The 9774-nt window shown below is 45.1% G+C and overlaps 1 protein-coding gene across 4 annotated transcripts; it reads left to right on the top strand.

The window, feature by feature from the left end:
* The first annotated feature begins 4587 nt into the window (after positions 1–4587).
* LOC106022640 (GTPase IMAP family member 1) lies at positions 4588–8730 on the top strand. 4 transcript variants are annotated; one of them, XM_040741225.1, is made up of 4 exons: positions 4614–4729; positions 5651–5779; positions 6573–6664; positions 7684–8730. In XM_040741225.1, the coding sequence occupies exons 3-4, from the start codon at positions 6583–6585 to the stop codon at positions 8550–8552; spliced, it is 951 nt and encodes a 316-aa protein (XP_040597159.1). In that variant the 5' UTR covers positions 4614–4729; positions 5651–5779; positions 6573–6582; the 3' UTR covers positions 8553–8730. The 4 variants fall into 4 exon arrangements, with proteins under 4 accessions (XP_040597157.1, XP_040597159.1, XP_040597160.1 ...); XM_040741226.1 differs by lacking the exon at positions 4614–4729 and adding an exon at positions 4751–5103; XM_040741223.1 differs by lacking the exon at positions 5651–5779 and having other exon boundaries at positions 4588–4729.
* The last annotated feature ends 1044 nt before the right edge of the window (positions 8731–9774 follow it).

The following is a 9774-nucleotide window of genomic DNA, read 5'->3' as shown; positions in this document are numbered from 1 at the left end:
CATTTATTAGTATCAATGCCAAAAACTAAACAAGTTAAAAACTAGCCAATCAACAGAATCTAGCAGTGCCTTAAATGACTGAGACGTGTCCTATGGGGATCAAACAATATTTGATATTTGAAAATATTTCCATATAACTTAAAACATTACCAAGCTGTGAAACAGTGCACATTGATCACCTCCTTAGCTACTGAATGGTAATTAAAGATAATTAATTGATAAATGGTTACCCTCATACCTGTAGCAAAGTTTTCCATCCAAACCACACTTGCTACTTGCTATCTTTTCATTGTTATTGTTTTTGAGACAGGGTTTCTCTGTGCAGCTTTGGTGCCTGTCCTGGAACCAGCTCTTATAGACCAGTCTGGTCTTGAACTCACAGAGATTCACCAGCCTCTGCCTCCCAAGTGCTGGGATTAAAGGCTTATGCCACCACAACCTGGCTTCCATAGTCACTATATTGTTTAATAAGAAACACCGATGTCATGCCATGGACACCAGGAAGACAATAGGCAGGTCACTGTCACTATTAACATTCTTCTAGATATTAGATGTAATAAACAAACAGTGGAAGAATCTAGAAGTTTATTTTCTAAATTCAAGAGGACAAGACAAGCTGTCCATCACTTGAGCCAATAAAAGCGTAACACTGCAAATCAACATCAAAATAACCAAGGGCAGAACTGAGAAACCGTCAGTAAATGCATGAGATGGATATCGATAGACATTGTTCTTAGCATATTAAAATGATTCAACTACTTCCACATTGAGCAATTTGTATGAAAATCACAATGAAAAATTCACCTGTTATATTGGTAAAGATAAAATGATGAGCAAATAATAATTTCATCCAAACATCTCTAAGCCAATCTCAAACAACTCTAACAATAAATATATCATGGGTTTCTATAAAGTATAAGGAAATTAAATGCCAGTGTTACAGTTTACCACGTATCTCCATTGGATGAGCACTAACTTTGTAAGTTTGCCTGAAGAGGGTGATGGCTTGAATGCCTTCATTTTTTTTACTACACCTCTGCAAACATCTGGAAAATAGACAATACAAGAGTGGGTTCATATGAAGAATGGCATCACATTAATTCACAGATAAAGACTTCTTTATGTGTGAGTGTTTTGCCTGCATATATACGTGTGTTCCACATGCATGTCTGATACCCATGGAGGTCAGAAGAGCATAGAGGTCAGGAGAGGGTGGAGTTCGTAAGAGGGCATCAGAGGCCCTGGAACCGCAGGTTTGAGTAGTCAGTTATGAATGGTCATGAGCCGTCACGTGGGAACTGAACCATCTCCACTGCAAGAGTAACAAGTGCCCTTAATTGATGAACCATCTCCCCAGCCCCTAATTCACACATGTAAAAGGACCATTTAATATGTGTTCATCTACTTCCTTAGCATGTATTTGGAAGAGGTTTGACTTGAGAAGAAGGAGATGGCTGTCTGTGGAGTGTGAGGATGCCACATTGAAGCAGGACATGGTGCTATCCCTCCTGAAGCTTTGTCCATGAACTGATGATCCAAGGAAGCGGCTGCTGTCTTTACATCATGACCCTTGACCTTCAGGAAAAGACAGTGACTTGCAGCTGACATCACAGACGGGAAACTCACGAGAGACACATGTTTGTGCTTCCTGTGCTAGCAGCACCCAACTCTCAGTAATGTCACTGCGTTCTCACAATGGCCTCTGTGGGTGTTTGGCCTCGCAGCCTGTCTCTTCTCTGAAATTTTGACAGCCAGCAGTAAGCGGTCCCCATCCGTTCATAGAAAAGACCATTTTACTTCCCAATGTGCAAAATCTCAGGATTCAAAGAAAATGTAGTCAAAATCGACATGAAGTAGCCTCTTAGCAGAAAGAAGCAAGGGGATGACTGTGTTAATTCTGTGGCATTCTCCCCTGATCACAGAGACAGCCGCCCCGGAGAACACAGCCATATTCTGTGGCATTTCATCTGAAATAATGGGTGGGGGTTGGAGAACTGAAGGCAGGAAATGTATAGCAAATGTTCTAATTATGAGACTTCAGACGTTTTGTGGGGTATGTTTGGATTAAATATCCTCTTAACTCAGAATCATCCAAGGTATGATGAATCTGAAACTCCCCCAAAAGAACAGCAGGCTAATTAAGCTTACAAGAGAGCAAAGTAAAACTTGCCAGGAATGCGCCTCTCCACAACAGTTTGGGATTTTTAAAAATGCTAAATCCATTTGTTATTTTTGCTTTGCAGTTTTTATCAGATCTTCACCTGTGTCTCTTCCCTCACCACATACAGTATCTTGTATAATCTTGCTAAAAAGTTTGCCTTAATCAAGCCTGGTGATGCAGGCCTGTAATACCAGTTACCTGGGGAGGCTGAGGCAGTAAGCTACAGAGCAAGTTCAAGGCTACCTTGGGCAACTTAGTGAGCGGTCTATCTCTTATAAAGAGAGGTATAAAAGAGGGCCAGAGATACATTTTAATGCTGCATCACTTCCCTAGCATGCATGTGCTAGGCCCAGGACTGAAAAATAAATATGATTACTGCTACTCAAATGGTAGCTACAGACCACATGAATACAATATTTAATCATATGAACTAAAATGTACAGCACAGCCTCCCTATCATCCCAGCCACATTGCAAAACACCATAACATCATGAGCCCTGGCTAAGCAGAAATTCTTTATAAACAAGGATTGTGCAAGAAACCACAAGACAGTTGTCAATAATGTCTTAATATGTCTGTGGTCTGAATCACTTCCCAGAATTGCTTTAAACCACAAGAATAAAATGAATTATTGTGAATTCAGTAAGCTGTGCTCATTCCTTTAGCCATGGTCTGTTCCTTCTTCCTCACTCCTGTCTTGTATATGGCTAGAGAGTATAGGACACAGGGACAGTGTTCCTAAGTTTGGTGTACAAGGCCAAGAGTGGAGAGGGTGTGACAAGAAGAAGCTTCCTTGAGGAGGTTCCCACCCTCTCTAGTGAGGATTGAACCTAGGGCCTCACACATATTAGATATGCATTATTCCACTGTGCTTGCTATATCTCCAGGCCCCTTTTTAGTTTTTATTTCGAGACAGGGACTTACTAAGTTGCCTAGACTGGCCTTAATCTCATGGTAACTTCCTGCCTCAGTCTGCCTAGAGTTGGACATGTCTGGCTTGTTGGGAACCTCTTAAAGCTGTGCTGAGACAGGCTCAAAGGGTGGAAAAAGATAAATTATATCAGCATGCCCAACCTATAGGAACAGCCCAGGGACAGTCTCTCCCTCCAGCCGGGCAGCTGGCAGTCCCCACTGTCTGGCTATCATCCTTGCTCAGAGGTTGTTGCCTGCTGAAGAGAGATGCTTCTAGGTTAAGCATTTTCTCCAGTGGATGTTTGCATCCAATAACCAGCTGATAGATTTATAAAGTCTGGCTGTCTCTTCTTCAATCTCAAGGTCTGTGCAAACTGCACGGTGCCATGTGGAGTCTCATCTCAGTCTAACTTGTCTTTGCCCAATCTTGTTCTTTCTTTCCTCTCTCAGCCATAATATCTCAAGATGACTCCCTAGTGGCTCCTTTCATCACCACTTTCTCTTCCACCTCAGCAGTCCAGAAATCTTGGAACAAAGTCTACACACACACACACACACACACACACACACACACACACACACACACACACGCACACACACACACATACACACACATATATACATACACATACGTATATAGGAACAACAGAGTTCATAATATTGATAGATTAAAAGAAAAAATCATGCGATTACTCCAAACACCATTAAAAGGTATTTAAAAACAGCTCACATCTCTGATAAAGGCCTTTATTTAGTGAAATAGGATAAATGAAGTATGTATGCACTGATTTAAAAATTAATCACTAATAACCAATATCAGCCTTAGTGATATTAGTTATTCTACTCTTGTAATTTTTCTTTTTTGTTTACTTCAGTACTGGGCATTGAACTCAGGACCTTGTGTATTATCAATGAGTTACACCCTTAGCCTTTGGTATTTTGTCTTTATTTGAGATTATTTGAGATAAGAGTCAGGGTTTGTTGTTGTTGTTGTTGTTGTTTGGGATTTTTACTTGGTTTTGTTTTGTTGTTTGTTTTTTTTTTTTTGAGACAGTGTTTCTGTTTGTAGCAGTTCTGGCTGTCCTGGAACTCCCTTTGTAGATCAGGCTGGTTCTGAACTCACAGAGATCCACCTGCTTCTGATTCCCAAGTGTTGGGATTAAAGCTAGGCACCTCCAGCAAGACAGGGTCTTCTTAAACACCCTAGAATGCTCTTAAATTTGTCATCCTCCTGTCTCAGCCTGGAGACTAATTTACAGTAAGAGAAATCCTTAAAGAGCAAAAAAGAACTGAAGATTAGCAGTAACCAGTTCTAGGGTAGAGTGAGACCTCAGGGTCCTAGATCTTTCTTTCCTTCCTTGGCTACCGCAACGTGTTTGATGGTACTGTCCCTGCTGGACACAGATACCCCTTGGTCACTGTGATTGATTTCATAGAGAAAATGCCAAGACCACAACTGTATGGCAAATGTTTCTGTCTCTTTAAGTCATCATCATCCGGCCTTTCTCTCAGTTTCCTGATTTCTTAGACCCAGGCCGCCCAGTGACTTCCTCTCTGTTCCACCCTCAGCACACAGAGACCTCTGCATTCACCACTGAAGGGAAGGCAGGAGGCCGGGGCTTCTCTGGGCCCATTCAGAGTCTGTAACCAAGAAAGGTGAGCCTGATACCGTGAGCTGGGGTTAAGAGGGGGTTTGGCTATGAGACCAAAGTGTCTGCTGCCTACACACCTGCTTTTGTAAAGCACTGTGCAGTACACGCCATGAATGTAGTACAAACAAGAGCAGGCTTCCAGATGCTCGAGCGATGGTCTGGATTTCAACTTGAGCAAGTTCAGAGGATGTTTTAGGGGTACACATATTCTTGATGAACACAACTCGTCTCTTCTCACACTACTTTTGTACGGTAAGAGGAATCTATCCTAGATCCCCTTCCAGGAACGAAGCACAGTTTAGAAGACACCATTCTTCAAATTGAACACTCAGAAAACACAAAAGATACTTCTGTATTCCTACACACCATTCTTTTAAGGTCAGTCTCATTGTACCAAGTCTGCTCCCCTCTGAAGCCCCTTCTCATTACCTGTGTGTGAAGAGGAGCCTCTGGCAAACCTCAGGGGAGTGGAACTTGGTCATCAAGCCCAGTCCCCACCTATCAGTTAAATCTTCGCTTCATAATTCAAGTTTGTCCCACTCCAACTACAGGGACCTCACGGTTTCTTCATGTCTGCAACGAAGAGCTTGAGAAATAGCTCATTTTCAAATGCTGAGGGTGGATTGGCCTCAAGAGACTTGTCCTACTTGTCTCAGAACCACTGAGGATAGGTCTAAGAAATGTGATACTGAGGGGACACTTTAACATCAAGCCTGGAGGCAAAGAGTTGGATGACTGCTGAGCTCTCTTGAGCATATAGAATTGTCATGCTTTATATTCTCAGATAATAAAAAAACCATTTGTCATCCAGGATTTTCCTCAAAATTTTATTTTTCTATTTAAAACCATTGAAAATAATATCAGCTTCCACTCTGAATTCTGGGGAGTCCTAGTGACCTGCCCACACGCCCTCATTTTCCTCCAGGACAAGATCTTCAAGCCCCTGCAGAGGTCTTGTTCGTTGCTCTCAGTCTTATGGCTGTCTCTTCATTTCTGCATCATTTATGGCAGCTCGCTGATTTCTGCACCCAGAACAGTGACACAGAACCACACAGTGAGTTCTACTAAAGGCTTTGGAGAGAGGGCAGGAAGGTTTACTCAACCTGTTCCCAAAGCCCCTCTTTGGAGACAGAGTTAAATTTTTCCTTTTCTCTGTGTGCGGTGCCCACAGCAGGGAGTGCAGGAGGAAACAGGTCACCCATAGAGGAGACAAAAGAGATGGGTTCTGAAATGATGGAGAAATGCAGATAAGGACTCAGACAAGAATGTGGGAGCAAAGCTCTCGCCAGAGAAAAGCCAGACCGGGCTGGAGAGACTGAATCTGGTATCTGGGCAGTCACAGACTGCCTGTTAGGTGGAAATGAGGTTGGAGCAGAAGGTGGAGGGGACACTGTGCCTTTGTGCTTAGGGACTTCTGGGATCAGGTACACATGACCTGAGGGTACTTGGTTGTATCAAATAATGTTACAGTTAGAATATCAGTGTTAGAAGGGAAGTTGCTAAAAAAGAGGGGTTCAGAAACTCATCAGACAACTTAAAAAGAGGGGTTCAGAAACTCATCAGACAACTTTGTGAAGCCGATTCTCTCCATCTACGTATACAGGGGTCAAGAACAAGCTCGGGGTGTCAAGATAGCACTGCAACAATTTTTCTGGTCCCCCCGGACATTATTTTTCAAAATCCAGAAGCCATCTCTAAGGTTTAGCAGATTTTACTAGAGTGGGAAAAAAGACACCCACCTTGTCTCCAGACATTTGCCTGTCCCCTAAAGCCTTACCTTGCCACTCCAGGGCCCCCTGCTCTTTAGTCTTTGCCTGACATTGTGGTTGGGTTTTGCCCATTTGCAGGAATGAGCACATGTATGAGCAAGTTGTAACCAAGAGTCCTCTAAGAAGCATGGGAGGGAGGAAGATGGCAAGAGATGAGGAAAGCATCTGTGGTAAGAGCCCTTCTCTCAATGCATCCTGGCTGATGTGGGAGCTAAGGGTAAGAAGTAGGTGGAGCTTCCTCAGGTCTGGAAGGCCCTGGGATGACACAGCAGGACCTCAGTCCCAGTATTTGTCTGTCTCTGGCCTTCCCATGCTGAGAGGAGCTCAGAGCTTTGACCAGCTTGTCACTGGCGCCTACAGCATGAAGGAACATCCTAAACCTACTCTGCTCTCCAAAAAATGACACAGAGAATGGGAAATCCAGTACTAGAGTGAGCCTCACTCACTAGGTCTCAGTGTTAGAACAGGAGATGACTGTGGGTAAAGACACAAGCAGCCAAGCCTGATGAGCTGATTCCAACTCCTGAGCTCACATGATGGAAGGAGGAAACTGACTTCTGGAACTTAGCTGTTAGCCCCCACAGGACACAGTGGTTTGACACCCCCACAAATAAAATGTAACAAAATATAATCTAAGAGTTGGGCATTCTCTTTAGGGAGCCAGCTTAAGATAGGAGAGGTGAAAGAGGGAAGAGGGTGAACTCTCCTCTAACTTTCTAACTACCCAGGAGAAAGTCCCACATCATCTCTACTTTTGCAGAAGAGATGTGTCCTAGACTGAGTACTTCCTGCCCTTACACAAGAAGCATTTGGTGGGCTGAGGTTCAACCCGTGTCTGGGACTGAGGGGCTCCCCTGTGCTCGATGGTCAGCATCTGGGAGAAACATTAGAGTCAAACCAGCATCAGGCTGGCCTGTGCATGCAGGACCAGAGACCCTAGTAGACCCATGAACTATAATGAACATTGTCAGAAACGTGGGAGCACTTGCAGGTGCAGAGAATCCAAATGCAGAGAGGAAAGATGGGGAGGAGCCTGAGCTCTGAGAGCCCAAAGAACATGAGAACATCAGGCTTCCAAGGGGAGCATGCAATGTGGGTCCTTCCCTTTTGTGCTGAAGGCTAGAACACAGGTGAGTTCCAGGGGAGAAGTCTTGACTCTGACTCAGTGCTGCCATTATCTGATCCTCAGGCTTGGAGGAGGATTCACCAGCCCCGAGGGTGCCCCTACTGAGGCTCATCCTGGTAGGTAGGACCGGGACCGGAAAGAGTGCCACTGGTAACAGCATCCTGGGCCAGAAGTGCTTCCTGTCCAAGCTGGGGGCTGTGCCTGTCACCAGAGCCTGCTCCCGGGGAAACAGGAGGTGGGCCGGCTGGTTTGTGGAGGTGGTGGACACTCCAGATGTCTTCAGCTCTGAGGGTCTGAAGACCGACCCTGCATTCTTGGAGACAGCCCGCTGCTTCCTACTGTCTTCGCCCGGGCCTCATGCGCTGCTGCTGGTCACCCAGCTGGGTCGCTTCACCACTGAGGACTGCCAGGCGCTGGCTGGGGTGAAGCGGGTGTTCGGAGAGCAGGTGATGGCGCGAACAGTTGTGGTGTTCACTAGAAAGGAGGACCTGGATGGAGAGTCTCTCCAGGATTACGTTCACTGCACGGACAACCGCCCACTGAGGGAGCTCGTGGCCCAGTGCGGGTGCCGCGTGTGTGCCCTGAACAACCGCACCACGGGACAGGAGTGCCAGGCACAAGCTGAGCAGCTGCTGGGTCTGGTCGCGTGCCTGGTGAGGGAGCACGGTGGCACGTACTACTCCAATGAAGTGTATGATCTGGTGAAGACTCTGCGGGGCACTGACCCCCAGGACCAACTCACCAAGGTGGCAGAGATGGTGGCAAGACGCATGCAGAGGCCCCTGCACACCAGGCTGCTAACTGGGCTTTGGGAATGGCAGAAATCCTACAGGAAGGGCTGGAGGGGCCTGACTATCTTCCTGGGTGTGGCCTTCCTGATCTACCTGCTGGTCTACAGAAAGATGGCTGGTGGGTACCAGGAGAGCAGATAGCCCTGGTCTTAGATGTTTTAACTAGAAAGGAAATATTTTAAATGTTGAATACTTAGAACTCTGCTCAGAGCTCGCAGTACGGGAAACAAGGCATCACCTTTGCAAAGGCTCGGAGGTGACGAGTCTCATCTTTAACTGTATGCATTCTGAGATAAAAAATAAAATTTGTCTAACTAAAGCTTCCTTTAGACATTTTCATCATCCCTGTGGGTCATTCTTACCTTAAAATGGTGAATACACCTGGTAGCTTATAAATGGGGACAAAGTTATACCACAAAGAGAACAAGCATTTTCTTTTCTTTTGAAAATTTATTCTTGGGCAATTTCATATAATATATTTTGGTCACATTTTCTCATAAATCCTCCCCACCTTCCTCCTCTCAGAACCTCATGGGGTGGTTTTTTGTTTGTTTGTTTACTTGCTTTTTTTTATGTCTTAACAATGACATGAAGTTGGACTTGTTAGCCAATACTCCTGAGCATGAGGCCTGCCCTGGGGTGTGATTGATATACCCAGTGTCACTTCATTGAAGAGAATCAATTTTCCTTTTTCTGGGAGTTACAATTTGTGACACCGACAAAGGGTGCTACCACATCCTCTTGAGGAAGAGCCATGGCTTCTTGTTAGACTGTCTCACTCAGTGACTTAGGCTGCCTTCTAACTCAAGGCAATCTCCTGCCAACCCCCTGACAAAGAAGCATAAGAATAAGCCACCATACTCAGCTTGAGTTGTGTCCTCTATTGAAGATGGATGCAGAGGGCTATATCTACCTGATTTTAAACTACCCCTGCTCCTGCAGTCTCTTGGTATGTCACCTCCTCAGATCCCTTGAAATCCTAGTGTTCGTAATCTAAAGCCAAGCACACTTCCTGCCAACAGAAAGCATCATGGGGGAATTCTCTGAAATGAGAAGAACCTGCATAAGCCAGAGCTGTGTTTTATGCTCAAAGCTCAATACTTAACAGGTGCAATCAAGTAAAGACATATTCCATTCTGCCCCAGCCCATCTGAACTTCCCATAGGTGAGAAACTCTGCAGTAACAGCCCATGGCTCTGTCACATAGCAGAGAGGCAGCCAGCACCAAGTCTCACGTCTGAGCTCAGCTCCCCTTTACATGGGCTATCCAGTCCCTCTGGTACTAGCAGTGCTTTTCTGCCCCCGTTTAGGGACTATTATAAAGACAAAGCAGTCATGTAGGGCCCAGGACCTTGGGAGAGTG

The sequence above is a fragment of the Mesocricetus auratus genome, unplaced genomic scaffold, assembly GCF_017639785.1.
Source record: "Mesocricetus auratus isolate SY011 unplaced genomic scaffold, BCM_Maur_2.0 contig_8895_pilon_obj, whole genome shotgun sequence".
Lineage (NCBI taxonomy): Eukaryota > Metazoa > Chordata > Mammalia > Rodentia > Cricetidae > Mesocricetus > Mesocricetus auratus.
Note: the sequence above shows the minus strand (reverse complement) of the source record. Positions and strands in the feature narration are given on the sequence as shown.

Excerpts from the sequence above, each read along its gene's own strand:
- LOC106022640 (XM_040741223.1), top strand. The coding sequence starts at position 6,583 with ATGTATGAGCAAGTTGTAACCAAGAGTCCTCTAAGAAGCATGGGAGGG. Across the intron at positions 6,665-7,683 it reads AGATGAGGAAAGCATCTGTG|GCTTGGAGGAGGATTCACCA; the intron begins GTAAGAGCCCTT and ends TCTGATCCTCAG.